Consider the following 15,000-nt stretch of genomic DNA (forward strand, 5'->3'; position numbering starts at 1 on the left):
GGCATGCGTTTCCCGCTTTCCCTCTAGAGACACACCCTTACCACCTGTATCAGTGGACAGAGGAGGTCCTTGTGGGATTGTTGGTACACAGGCATGAGGGTGAACCCCTGCCAGGAAACAATAGTGGCATGCGTTTCCCTCTTTCCCTCTAGAAACATGCCCTTAGCACCTGCTTGTCCTGCTGCATCAGTGGGCAGAGGAGGTCCTTGTGGGAATGTTGGTACACAGGTATGAGGGTGAACCCCTGCCAGGAAACAGTAGTGGCATGCGTTTCCCGGTTTCCCTCTAGAAACACGCCCTTACCACCTGCTTGTTTTGCTGCATCAGTGGGCAGAGGAGGTCCTTGTGGGAATGTTGGTACACAGGCGAGAGGGTGAACCCCTGCCATGTAACAGTAGTGGCATACGTTTCCCATCTTCCCTCTAGAGACACGCCCTTACCACCTGCATGTCTTATCAGTGGGCAGAGGAGGTCCTTCTGGGAATGATTGTACACAGGCATGAGGGTGAACCCCTGCTAGGTAACAGTAGTGGCATGTGTTTCCCGCCTTCCCTCGAGACACGCCCTTACCACCTGCTTGTCCTGTTGCATCAGTGGGCAGAGGAGGTCCTTGTGGGAATGTTGGTACACAGGCGAGAGGGTGAACCGAGATGGAGGGGAACAGGCCAGCTTCACTTCCACGCTCTCCACCGCCGGGTACAGATTGGTTTCTGTAGGATGGTTCCCAACTGACAAATATATCACCTAACAAGCAAGAGAAAAAAAAAAAACAAAAAAAACAAGGTGTATTCCATTTCACATCAAGCAAAAAACAAACAAACACATGAATAAAGCTAATATATCAGTAGAGTTGCACAGCAGCCTCCATCATGCATTCCATACAAAGGAGTTCATTTTCAAATGATAAAATGAGTAAAGGACAACTGAAGTGAGAGAGATAAGGAGGCTGCCAAATGTATTTCCTGTTAAGACATCTTGATAAACAGGCTACAGGAATACTGCGGCATTGATGGCATAGTACTTCAGTGGTTCCAATCCTTCTTGAGTGGCAGAACCCACAAAGTGTCTATGGGGCCCTTCCTGTCCACCCCTGTATCACTTAGGTATGGGGTGCCCCAGGGCTCAATCCTCTCTCCCCTGCTTTTCACGATTTACATGTTACCGTTGGGAAAACTAATCCAAAAACATGGCCTGACATACCACTTCTATGCAGACGACACCCAATTATCTCTTTCCTTCAAGCCTGGTGTGACAGACCCAACTCTAACTATAAACGCCTGCTTACGTGAACTACAGCAATGGATGAATGACAACTGGCTGAAACTAAATGCAGACAAAACTGAAGTCCTTCTGATAGGAGGGCAGAGCATGATAACAAAACAACTTAACTTGCAGTCTTCACCACTGGGAATAGGAGGCACGGATCTGCGCAGCTCTGATCATGTGCGTAGCCTGGGAGTTCTAATTGATTGGGATTTAAAACTTCAGAACTCAAATCTCTGCTGTGGTGAAATCATCCTATTTTCACCTGAAGAACATTGCAAAAATCAAGCACCTCATACCCCCAGAAGATCTGCCAACCTTAGTCCACGCCTTCATCACATCCCGACTGGACTACTGCAATGCTCTCTACACTGGCCTTCCAAAAAAGGTCTTGTACCGACTACAGCTGATACAGAATACTGCTGCCAGACTGCTAACCAACCAACCCCGTCACTGCCACATAATGCCAGTCCTGCACTCCCTTCACTGGCTACCTATAGAATGGAGGGTCCTATTCAAGATCGGCCTACTGACATTTAAATCCCTGAATAATTTAGGCCCTGGATACATGAAAGATTTGTTGCAGCTGCGTAGCAATCCCCGCATTCTCAGATCAACAGGTTCTAATAATCTAGTCATACCCAGAGTCCACTTGGAAACTTTTGGTCCCAGAGCCTTCTGTCATGCTGCCCCTACGTTTTGGAACTCCTTACCTCAACAGATCAGGACAGCTCCATCCCTGGACGTGTTTAAATCCAGACTGAAAACCCACCTGTTCAGTTTGGCATTTGCAGAAATATAACTTTTGTTGTGTGAATACTTCATCCTACTAATTACTGAATCTGAGAGAGCCTAAGCGCTTTGAGTCCTATGGGAGAAAAGCGCTATAGAAATGTTATTGTATTGTATTGTATTAAGAAATACCAGTTGCTTGGCTGTCCTGCTGATCCTCTGCCTCCAATACTTTTAGCCATAGACCCTGAACCAGCATGCAGCAGATCAGGTGCTCTGACTGAAGTATGACTGGATTAGCTGCATGCTTGTTTCAGGGCTGAGATTCAGACACAATGGTAGACAAATAGATCAACAGGACAGCCAGGCATTGGTATTGTTTAACAGGAAATAAATATGGCAGCCTCCATATCTTTCTCACTTCAGGTTTAAAGAGAATGAACAAGACAAGATTTTATAAAACTGAGCAGCAGGGCGTTATGCCTAAACAGACGCTCTGCAGGCGCAACTTAAACAGTCCTCCATGATGGTTTTGGTTGACCTTTCAAGAACTGCTGTACGGACATCCTGCTCAGCCACTGCCAGCTCTAATCTATGGGGGAAGGGGGGAGAAATGTCGGACCACAGCCTATCTATGGTAGTCAGTCTTTAGTCAAGATAAGTTACATAGTTAATTGGGTTGAAAAAAAAGACATCGGTCCTCAAACTACGGCCTGTAGGCCCAATGCGCCCCCCCAACACAAAATGTATAACTTATAGATGTGGCCAACTGCATCTTTAAATATCGACAGCCCACATATGAACTAGGAGTCAGGAATTGTAAGAATTCCATCCTTCATTCGAGGTTAATGCCATTTGCAAGACGCGTAGAACAGGGTCAATCTACATTAATAGACCCTGAGTCTTCAGCCAGTTGATCTGGTGGATTGCTAACCATGTTGTCATTGACGTGCTGGTCCATCTGTACTGGTGTTAGCTTTTCATTGAGACAAACAACTTAATTCAATCCTCTGGCCGATTAGACAAGTGACCATTCAGCCATCAGCATCTCTGGTTGGTGCTCTGGGTGTGTTGTTGTCAGTTTGGGTTTAGGGTGGCGACTCCAAACTTGGAGGCTCTATAATTTAAAAAACGTCCCCTGGGGGGTACTCACCTCGGTAGGGGAAAGCCTCAGGGTCCCAATGAGGCTTCCCCCTCCCCTGTAGCTGCAGGCAGTCCAGCGCTGGCTCCCCCGAAGTGTCCCGGAATCCTCCCTCGACAAGGCTGACAAGTGCTAATATATTTACCTTCCATGGCTCCAGCGGGGGCGCTGTTGCAGCTCTCAGCACGGAGATAGGTGGAAATAGCTGATCTCCGTCAGGTCCGCTCTACAGGAGACTTGCGCCTGCACAGTAGAGCGGCCTGACAGCGATCGGCTTTTTCCACCTATCTCCGAGCTGAGAGCCGATACCGCGCCTGCGCTGGAGCCAGGAAGGTAAAGGTTTACATCCCTGGCGTTCTGGGAGCTTTTTCGCCGCCGCCGTGGGACCGAGGAGGACGGGGGAAGCCTCAATAGGATCCGGAAGCTTCCCGCACCCAGAGGTCAGTACCCCCCAGAGGGAACTTTTTTTTTTTTTTTTTTTTTTAGTTACAGGTTTTCTTTAAAGGTCATCAACTAATTAGATTTAGTTCAAAATCAAGCTGTGGAGAAATGTTGTGGGGACAACCCATATTCCCATCAGAGGAAGAGAAAGTCCCGAAATGTAGGAACGCTATACATGGCGTCCGTCTCACCTGCTCCGAGGCCTCTGCACACAGCTCGCACCCAGTGCTGGAAGGGATTGCGGGAGAGAGGGGGAGGGCGGGGCCTCTATACATGGCGTCTCACCTGCTCCCCGAGGCCTCTGCACACGGCTCGCACCCAGTGCTGGAAGTGATTGCGGGACAGAGGGGGATCCAGCTGGAACAGGCCGGTACTTTCTCCATCTTGGGTGGACACGTTCCGGAAGAACTTCAGAGGTTCCAGCACCCAAGGCTTGGGCCCGCCCTCGAATAGCATGTCTTTGGAGGAGCCCAAGGTGACCAAAGCGACCGACTTGGGATCAATGTTCTACAGAGAGGGAAAAACATACTTCTTAATCTCTAGCATTACAGCAATAAAACATGCAACAGAAAATAACAGTTCACACAAAACAAAAACACTATCTTATTGCTGTATATTGGTATATAGCCCGACCCTGCTAGCAATTCTTAGCCTAGGCTGATTAGCTATGTAGAATTCTCCAAGAGCATTCTGGGACAGCAGGTATATTTTGTGCTGGCTTTCACCAAGATCACCTGACAGGGCTAAAGAGGTCACCGCCTGTGATAAATATCAGAATGTAAATGAGGAAAGATTTTACAATGGTCAAACACTGGCTTAGGCCTGGTTCACACATAAATCTGTACATTTCCAGTCCAGTCCTGCCAGTTTTGTATCAGTGTTCTATTGGTTTTACCTGACAGGACTGGAACTGTACACATTGTATGTGTGAACACACCCACAGAAAACTCATACAGAACTGACAGGACTGGACCAGAAATGTACAGCCGCAGAAACACATATAAAACTGATGCCACCTGTGAATGAGTGACAGGACAGGAGATCTTATGTACAAACCCTTCCTAATTATATATATATATATATATATATATATATATATATATATATATATATATATATATATATATATATATATATATATATATATATATATATATATATAGTTAGTCCAAAAGTTTGGACACCTCATTCATAGTTCTCTTTATTTTCATGACTATGAACATTGTAGATTCACACTGAAGGCACCCAAACTATGAATTAGCACATGTGGAAGTAGAGTACATAACCAAAAGGTGCGAGACAGCTGAAAATATGTCCTATTCTAGGTTCTTCAAAGTAGCCACCTTTTGCTTTGATTACTGCTTTGCACACTCTTGGCATTCTCTTGATGAGCTGCAAGAGGTAGTCACCTGAAATGGTCTTCCAACAGTCTTGAAGGAGTTCCCAGAGATGCTTAGCACTTGTTGGCCCTTTTGCCTTCACTCTGCGGTCCAGCTCACCCCAAACCATCTCGATTGGGTTCAGGTCTGGTGACTGTGGAGGCCAGGTTATCTGCTGCAGCACCCCCTCACTCTTCTTCCTGGTCAAATAGCCCTTACACAGCCTGGAGGTGTGTTTGGGGTCATTGTCCTGTTGAAAAATAAATGGTCCAACTAAATGCAAACCGGATGGAACAGCATGCCGCTGCAAGATGCTGTGGTGGCCATGCTGGTTCAGTATGCCTTCAATTTTGAATAAATCCCCAACAGTGTCGCCAGCAAAGCACCCCCACACCATCACACCTCCTCCATGCTTCACGGTGGGAACCAGGCATGTAGAGTCGCACAAAGACACGGTGGTTGGAAACAAAGAGCTCAAATTTGGACTCATCAGACCAATGCACAGATTTCCACTGGTCTAATGTCCATTCCTTGTGTTCTTTAGCCCAAACAAGTCTCCTCTGCTTGTTGCCTGTCCTTAGCAGTGGTTTCCTAGCAGATATTCTACCATGAAGGCCTGATTCACAGTCTCCTCTTAACTGTTCTAGAGATGTGTCTGCTGCTAGAACTCTGTGTGGCATTGACCTGGTCTCTAATCTGAGCTGCTGTTATCCTGCGATTTCTGAGGCTGGTGACTTGGATGAACTTATCCTCCGCAGCAGAGGTGACTCTTGGTCTTCCTTTCCTGGGGCGGTCTGCATGTGAGCCAGTTTCTTTGTAGCGTTCGATGGTTTTTGAGACTGCACTTGGGGACACTTTCAAAGTTCTCCCAATTTTTCAGACTGACACCTTCATTTCTTAGCTGCTTTTTTCTTGCCATAATACAAATTCTAACAGTCTATTCAGTAGGACTATCAGCTGTGTATCCACCTGACTTCTCCGCAACACAACTGATGGTCCCAACCCCATTTATAAGGCAAGAAATCCCACTTATTAAACCTGACAGGGCACACCTGGGAAGTGAAAACCATTTCAGGTGACTACCTCTTGAAGCTCATCAAGAGAATGCGAAGACTGTGCAAAGCAGTAATCAAAGCAAAAGGTGGCTACTTTGAAGAACCTAGAATATGACATATTTTCAGTTGTTTCACACTTGTTGGTTATGTACTATACTTCCACATGTGGTAATTCATAGTTTGGATGCCTTCAGTGTGAATCTACAATGTTCATAGTCATGAAAATAAAGAAAACTCTGAATGAGAAGGTGTGTCCACACTTTTGGACTGTATGTATATGTATGTATACACATATACATACATACATACATACAGCACAGAGCCATCAACGGACTCCACCCACCCCCTCCCTCTGTTCTGACTGTGGCAGAGTCAGCCCTGTGCACAAATTTAAAGCTGTCAGCCGAGGGAGAGTTTCTTCCCCAGCACAGAGCAATCACCTGACCTCACAATTGTACAACTGCTGATTACTTGACGTGTGTAAAAATGAATAAACTATAACAAGTGAAAATCTATTCAATGGTAGTGGATGCAGCCTTCAAGGCACTGAACTTTAGCAAAAGTGAGCAACAAAATAAACTAGTCCATAAAATTATAGTAAAATGTTAATTAGTAAAAGAAATGATGAAAGGGAAGCAGTGGTACGAGGCCTAGGGACAGTAACATTTCCTTTCACGTTTTCACATTTGAGTGAAGTTGCTGCTGGTTTTAGCCCTGTACGTAGTGACATCACGGTGATCTCATGCCGAGGTCACCGTACACCTCACTTGAAAGAGGACACGGGTACCTTGAAAAGGCGCAAGGAGCGATCACCACCTGAGCGGCACACATTTATCCCCGCTAGGATGACCCCTCCTACCAACACTGAACCTCCGGGTGTAAAAATATCCCAACATATTGATTAACTGACAACCGATGTCACAAGGTCGTTATGTCTGAATCTCAATGACCGCCCAGAGTATCCAGCACAGGAGGTGTACAGTGGTATGATCAGTGGTACTCCTGCCAGAGTATACAGCACAGGAGGCGTACAGTGGTATGATCAGTGGTACTCCTGCCAGAGTATCCAGCACAGGAGGCGTACAGTGGTATGATCAGTGGTACTCCTGCCAGAGTATCCAGCACAGGAGGTGTATAGTGGTATGATCAGTGGTACTCCTGCCAGAGTATACAGCACAGGAGGTGTACAGTGGTATGATCAGTGGTACTCCTGCCAGAGTATCCAGCACAGGAGGTGTACAGTGGTATGATCTGTGGTGCGCCTGCCAGAGTATCCAGCACAGGAGGTGTACAGTGGTATGATCCGTGGTACGCCTGCCAGAGTATCCAGGACAGGAGGTGTACAGTTGTATGATCAGTGGTACTCCTGCCAGAGTATCCAGCACAGGAGGCGTACAGTGGTATGATCAGTGGTACTCCTGCCCGAGTATCCAGCACAGGAGGCGTACACTGGTATGATCAGTGGTACTTCTGCCAGAGTATCCAGCACAGGAGGCGTACAGTGGTATGATCCTTGGTACGCCTGCCAGAGTATCCAGCACAAGAGGTGTACAGTGGCATGATCAGTGGTACTCCTGCCAGAGTATCCAGCACAGGAGGCGTACAGTGGTATGATCCGTGGTACGCCTGCCAGAGTATCCAGGACAGGAGGTGTACAGTTGTATGATCAGTGGTACTCCTGCCAGAGTATCCAGGACAGGAGGCGTACAGTGGTATGATCAGTGGTACTCCTGCCAGAGTATCCAGCGCAGGAGGTGTACAGCGGTATGATCAGTGGTACTCCTGCCAGAGTATCCAGCACAGGAGGTGTACAGTGGTATGATCCGTGGTACTCCGGCCAGAGTATCCAGCACAGGAGGTGTACAGTGGTATGATCCGTGGTACTTCTGCCAGAGTATACAGCACAGGAGGCGTACAGTGGTATGATCCGTGGTACTTCTGCCAGAGTATCCAGCACAGGAGGCGTACAGTGGTATGATCAGTGGTACTCCTGCCAGAGTATCCAGCACAGGTGGCGTACAGTGGTATGATCAGTGGTACACCTGCCAGAGTATCCAGCACAGGTGGTGTACAGTGGTATGATCCTTGGTACGCCTGCCAGAGTATCCAGCACAGGTGGTGTACAGTGGTATGATCAGTGGTACTCCTGCCAGAGTATCCAGCACAGGAGGCGTACAGTAGTATGATCAGTGGTACTCCTGCCAGAGTATCCAGCGCAGGTGGTGTACAGTGGTATGATCCTTGGTACGCCTGCCAGAGTATCCAGCACAGGTGGTGTACAGTGGTATGATCCTTGGTACGCCTGCCAGAGTATCCAGCACAGGAGGTGTACAGTGGTATGATCAGTGGTACTCCTGCCAGAGTATCCAGCACAGGAGGCGTACAGTAGTATGATCAGTGGTACTCCTGCCAGAGTATCCAGCACAGAAGGCGTACAGTAGTATGATCAGTGGTACTCCTGCCAGAGTATCCAGCGCAGGTGGTGTACAGTGGTATGATCCTTGGTACGCCTGCCAGAGTATCCAGCACAGGTGGTGTACAGTGGTATGATCCTTGGTACGCCTGCCAGAGTATGCAGCACAGGAGGTGTACAGTGGTATGATCCTTGGTACGCCTGCCAGAGTATCCAGCGCAGGTGGTGTACAGTGGTATGATCCTTGGTACGCCTGCCAGAGTATCCAGCGCAGGTGGTGTACAGTGGTATGATCCTTGGTACGCCTGCCAGAGTATCCAGCACAGGTGGTGTACAGTGGTATGATCAGTGGTACTCCTGCCAGAGTATCCAGCACAGGTGGTGTACAGTGGTATGATCCTTGGTACGCCTGCCAGAGTATCCAGCGCAGGTGGTGTACAGTGGTATGATCCTTGGTACGCCTGCCAGAGTATCCAGCACAGGTGGTGTACAGTGGTATGATCAGTGGTACTCCTGCCAGAGTATCCAGCACAGGAGGCGTACAGTAGTATGATCAGTGGTACTCCTGCCAGAGTATCCAGCGCAGGTGGTGTACAGTGGTATGATCCTTGGTACGCCTGCCAGAGTATCCAGCACAGGTGGTGTACAGTGGTATGATCCTTGGTACGCCTGCCAGAGTATCCAGCACAGGAGGTGTACAGTGGTATGATCAGTGGTACTCCTGCCAGAGTATCCAGCACAGGAGGCGTACAGTAGTATGATCAGTGGTACTCCTGCCAGAGTATCCAGCGCAGGTGGTGTACAGTGGTATGATCCTTGGTACGCCTGCCAGAGTATCCAGCACAGGTGGTGTACAGTGGTATGATCCTTGGTACGCCTGCCAGAGTATCCAGCACAGGAGGTGTACAGTGGTATGATCAGTGGTATGTCTGCCAGAGTATCCAGCACAGGTGGTGTACAGTGGTATGATCAGTGGTACTCCTGCCAGAGTATCCAGCACAGGAGGCGTACAGTAGTATGAGCAGTGGTACTCCTGCCAGAGTATCCAGCACAGGAGGTGTACAGTGGTATGATCCTTGGTACGCCTGCCAGAGTATCCAGCACAAGAGGTGTACAGTGGCATGATCAGTGGTACTCCTGCCAGAGTATCCAGCACAGGTGGTGTACAGTGGTATGATCAGTGGTACTCCTGCCAGAGTATCCAGCACAGGAGGCGTACAGTAGTATGATCAGTGGTACTCCTGCCAGAGTATCCAGCGCAGGTGGTGTACAGTGGTATGATCCTTGGTACGCCTGCCAGAGTATCCAGCACAGGTGGTGTACAGTGGTATGATCCTTGGTACGCCTGCCAGAGTATCCAGCACAGGAGGTGTACAGTGGTATGATCAGTGGTATGTCTGCCAGAGTATCCAGCACAGGTGGTGTACAGTGGTATGATCAGTGGTACTCCTGCCAGAGTATCCAGCGCAGGTGGTGTACAGTGGTATGATCAGTGGTACTCCTGCCAGAGTATCCAGCACAGGTGGTGTACAGTGGTATGACCCTTGGTACGCCTGCCTGAGTATCCAGCACAGGAGGTGTACAGTGGTATGATCCTTGGTACGCCTGCCAGAGTATCCAGCACAAGAGGTGTACAGTGGTATGATCAGTGGTACTCCTGCCAGAGTATCCAGCACAGGTGGTGTACAGTGGTATGATCAGTGGTATGCCTGCCAGAGTATCCAGCACAGGAGGCGTACAGTGGTATGATCCATGGTATACCTGCCAGAGTATCCAGCACAGGAGGCGTACAGTGGTATGATCAGTGGTACACCTGCCAGAGTATCCAGCACAGGAGGCGTACAGTGGTATGATCCATGGTATACCTGCCAGAGTATCCAGCACAGGAGGCGTACAGTGGTATGATCAGTGGTACACCTGCCAGAGTATCCAGCACAGGAGGCGTACAGTGGTATGATCCATGGTATACCTGCCAGAGTATCCAGCACAGGAGGCGTACAGTGGTATGATCAGTGGTACGCCTGCCAGAGTATCCAGCACAGGAGGTGTACAGTGGTATGATCAGTGGTATGCCTGCTAAACAAAAGTCCCCATACACAAACCCCAGATCTTTCTGGGTGAACACAACATTTGTGCAGAAATTTCAGGAAACTGTTTAATTGTATTCGATTTTAAAATTACTATAGTGGATCCATGCATAGTAACCCATTATAACAGATTGATCTCGTTTGAGATCAGTGCACTGCTTGTGTCCCCAGTCGGCAGAATGTGCTGTAAATTCTTGGAATGCTTTGATCTCTCTCTTAGCAGAAAATACAGAAACTGAAAGCAGAAGTCCTCTGTTATAGTCTCACACTGCCCCCTAGTGACAAGTGGCCATAAATACACATTACAGCAGTACTAATTATAAGCAGAGAGATACAACAAATATGAAATAAAAAGTGCTAAAATAATTTGGCCAGTCGAACTTGTAAGCATCTTAATTGGCTGCTAAAGTCCGCAGTCATACCCTGAACAAGAAGTGTTTAATAACTGCCCACGTGCTGCCTCTTATACTGGGAGAAAAAAACAACAATTGCACTGTGCGTGAAATGTGAAATGCGCAATATTACAGAACACGGGATAAACTAGCAGGTCAGCTGTCCATGGAAAAGAGGCCTTACACCGACTCCCATGTGATCACTCCTAACCCCACCCTTCTAATCACTCACACTGCCAGGTCCCTGACCTGAGTAATCAAATGGAAGTCAGTACACACAAGCTTGAGTGATTTGCGAGGGATTAATTGGGTTAGTAATGATAAAACCATTGTTGCTAACCCCATAAATCCCTGCAAGTAACCATCGTCACACTCCCTTGATTGTACTGAACCTCCCAGCACCCAAACTGAGCGACAAATCGAGCACACTGCTGGCTGCCATTCCATTCTGCTTGTGGATACCACAGAGGCTGCTGTGACACCAGGTCTAGAACTGCTGCTGGGGTCCTGGTCCCAGCCTCAAGCGGGACGCATCTTAACCAGGGCTGTGGAGCTGGTACAAAAATCATCTGACTCCTCAGTTTAGGATTCCACTATCCCCGACTCTTCCAATTTGCATATAACAATCTTGTTGATGGAAAGTACAGTATGCAACATAAAAGGCATCCTCATCACTGCCAAAGGTAAGAAAGTTTAAAGCTATATTAAGATGGCATCTGCTTTTGGGATCAAAAATCTCCTGGCCAGGAAGGTGACAATCTATCCTGTCAGCCACCCTGGCAGGTCATTGCCAACGTAAATGCCCCAGTATGTTGTCTGTATAATAAGATTCACCGGAGCCCCATATCTGCTGGGTTCCAGCGTGTAGCCCTGCCACCTTGCAGAAAAAGGGCTCTACCTTCTCTAAATCTGATATAGGCCAGGGCCACTTTCTGCAAGGGGGCAGATCAATGCACTGGAAACCAGCTGATACAGGGTTCCTCTAAATCCAGAGTAGACTATCACGGAAATATGATACTTTAGAAAACTGCACTTTTGTACAGTATCATACTTGGGAAGGCCAGATTTTTAACAGGGGAATATTTTGCCTGCATATTGTATGTGTGCTCTTTATAGGGATGACAGATTTCTATAATACAGAATATGTTTATATAGTTATTTGGGTTGAAATAAAGACATACGTCCGTTGAGTTGAACCCAAAAATAAAAGTACACCAATCTGCACCCCCTTATTTAGATTGAGCAGTTTAGCCTACTCTACTGATGGTTTGGTGTAAATCAGTTGCATCAAGAGGAAATTCACTATCACCAAATGCTTTAGACCTGTTTTTAGACCTGGTGTAAAACATTTGGTAATTAGGTGGGTAAAGCAGGGAAATGATCAAAAGATGTAATTCACAAACCAGTAGCTATGACTGACATCCTTCTCCTCTGACGAGCTCTCCTCTGGATACAATTACGGTAAACCCCATAATTAATTCATAAGGTTCCATCCTCACATGTAAAATACCTCACAGAATTACTTTACTGACAGAAATCAGCTGGTCTAATCTCTGTCAGAAAAAGTGGGCGTGGTCACTCCTTGTTTGCCTTTGTGAATTGCATATTTTGATCATTTCCCCTGCTTTACCGACCTAAATACCGAATGTTTTAGACCAGGTCTAAAAACAGGTTTAAAAAACATTCCACCAAACTATCAGTAGACTAGTCAACTGCTCAGTGAATTGAGGCCTATGTGTATAATTTAGCCCGCTTGCCTTTCCTGTTATTAGAAATAATGTCGTATTGACATCACCTCTGTATATTCAGCTCCAACACAAAGAAATGATGAAGTATTTAACTTTTTATCACTATCCTGTTATAAGAAGTGTTTACAAAAACGACACAGAGGTTTTATGTTCTCTAATTAGTTATCAGGTGTGTGTAATCAGGGTTTATTAACCAAAAATAAATAAAAGCAACACAGGCTTCTAATTGGGACTGGTATGTTCACATGCTTATTTCATCATGCCACACGTCAGTTCAGGGTCACATGACACAGATGTAACGTGTGGCCATTTCCTGCTTCGGACTGCCAGAGGAAGTCTCATTACAATATATACGCTTACCTTAAGAGGCGGATAGGCTGCGATGACGATCTTGGCTTTCAGACGTATGTGGCCGTGCGTATAGCTGACATATACCGTGGTGTACCCAGCAGCCAGAGCCTGCACAGTGATGCCGCTACAGAAGTCAGCACCCGGCTTCAGCCGGCCTAGAGAGAGACAAGCAGGAGGAGGATATAAGCATACGTAGGCCTGACACACAATGCATAGCGCTTATTGGTCAGTCAGTGCTGCGTTTAAGTTTTTAAAAACAGTTCCCATCGACTTGCATAAAGATTGTGGTAAAACACAAACACAGCGCTGATGGATCAAAAAGCGCTCTGCAGTGTGTCTCAGCCCTCAAAGGACAATAACGGGATGTGCTAAAGCGTTTATGTATTTAAACCACTCAGATTGCCCCAGACGCGGCCTGAAGGAATTTAAAGTAGGCAGAAGGGAGCGATTAGGAAGGCTGGTTGTATACAGACTAAGGCCCGGGACCCAGAGGAGCACCAGCGATTGCAAAGCGCAACTAAAAGCATTGCTGTGAGCTTCCACTGCGCAAAGCTGCGCTACTGGGAGGAGCCTCCACCGCACAAAGCTGCGCTACTGGGAGGAGCCTCCACCGCACAAAGCTGCGCTACTGGGAGGAGCCTCCACCGCACAAAGCTGCGCTACTGGGAGGAGCCTCCACCGCACAAAGCTGTGCTACTGGGTGGAGCCTCCACCGCACAAAGCTGTGCTACTGGGTGGAGCCTCCACCGCACAAAGCTGTGCTACTGGGTGGAGCCTCCACAGCACAAAGCTGCGCTACTGGGAGGAGCCTCCACCGCTCAAAGCTGCGCTACTGGGAGGAGGCTCCACCGCACAAAGCTGCGCTTCTGGGAGGAGCCTCCACCGCTCAAAGTTCTACATTTATGTAGTAAGTGATTTCATAAATCAGCACAGATTTTGCCGATTCAGGTCAAAGAAAAGGACTTCAATTTTGCCAAGTGCCATTATAATGGAAAACCGTTTTATAACAATACAACCGATATTCTGTAAATTCTTATCATCCGATCCACACCAATATTCCCCCCTACCTGGCAGTAACTTGAATATCCCTGGAGTCTCCATTTCCACGACCAAGTCAAACTGCGAGCAATCGCTCAGCGTCACAACTCGCTCATCTCCGTTCAGCGGGCCAAATATCCGCAGCGGTAACTTCAACCTGCTGTCCACGCGGGACTCAACGGGACAAGGCGTGAACTGCATGCCGGTAGGCTCAATGACAAATACCTGGAATAAGCATAAAGGAATAAAATCAGTGCCCTGAAATAAGCATTAAAGCCAGTGGATACCGTTTTAAAAATAAAAAAAAAGTCAGATACTCACCTAAGGAGAGGGAAGGCTCGGTCCTAATGGGCCTTCCCTCTCCTCTCCTGATGCCCTCGGTGCTGCGCTGGCTCCCCCGTTCGCGTCCGCCGCCGCAGGGACTACGGAGGTCTTCGGAAGCACTCGGGCTTCCGAAGACAGGCCGCTCCATACTACGCACGCGCGATTGCGTCATAGAGGGCGCTCGCGCAGTATGGAGTGGCCCGTCTTCAGGAGCCCGAGTGCTCCCGAAGGCTTCCGAAAGCTCCCTTCGGCATGCGGAAGTGGCAGTATTTGACCGAACTGGTTGAATACTGCTACTCGGGATCCTGCGCGGGACCGGGCACCGGGAGAGGCGAGGGAAGGCTCATTAGGACCGAGCCTTCCCTCTCCTTAGGTGAGTATCTGACTTTTTTTTTTAAAAAAAACGGTAAACAGTCACTTTAAAGAGAAACCGAGGTGTGTTTAAAGAATGTTATCTGCATACAGACGCTGGATCTGCCTATACAGCCCAGCCTCTGTTGCTATCCCAAACCCCACTAAGGTCCCCCTGCACTCTGCAATCCCTCATAAATCACAGCCGTGCTGTGAGGCTGTGTTTACATCTGTAGTGTCAGTCTCAGCTGCTCCCCCGCCTCCTGCATAGCTCCGGTCCCTGCC

The 15,000-nt window shown here is 47.9% G+C and overlaps 1 protein-coding gene across 1 annotated transcript in view; it reads right to left on the bottom strand.

Annotated features, from left to right (window-relative positions):
* The window catches only part of NUP210 (nucleoporin 210), a 187,836-nt gene that overhangs the window by 107,100 nt on the left and 65,736 nt on the right, over positions 1-15,000 (bottom strand). The window contains exons 13-16 of the mRNA XM_068251846.1: positions 14,070-14,265; positions 13,012-13,157; positions 3,863-4,084; positions 571-744 (exon numbers count right to left, since the gene is read on the bottom strand). Coding sequence (XP_068107947.1) covers positions 571-744; positions 3,863-4,084; positions 13,012-13,157; positions 14,070-14,265 — 738 coding nt within the window. The remainder of the gene's footprint in view (positions 1-570; positions 745-3,862; positions 4,085-13,011; positions 13,158-14,069; positions 14,266-15,000) is intronic.

The sequence above is a fragment of the Hyperolius riggenbachi genome, chromosome 9 (assembly GCF_040937935.1).
Source record: "Hyperolius riggenbachi isolate aHypRig1 chromosome 9, aHypRig1.pri, whole genome shotgun sequence".
Lineage (NCBI taxonomy): Eukaryota > Metazoa > Chordata > Amphibia > Anura > Hyperoliidae > Hyperolius > Hyperolius riggenbachi.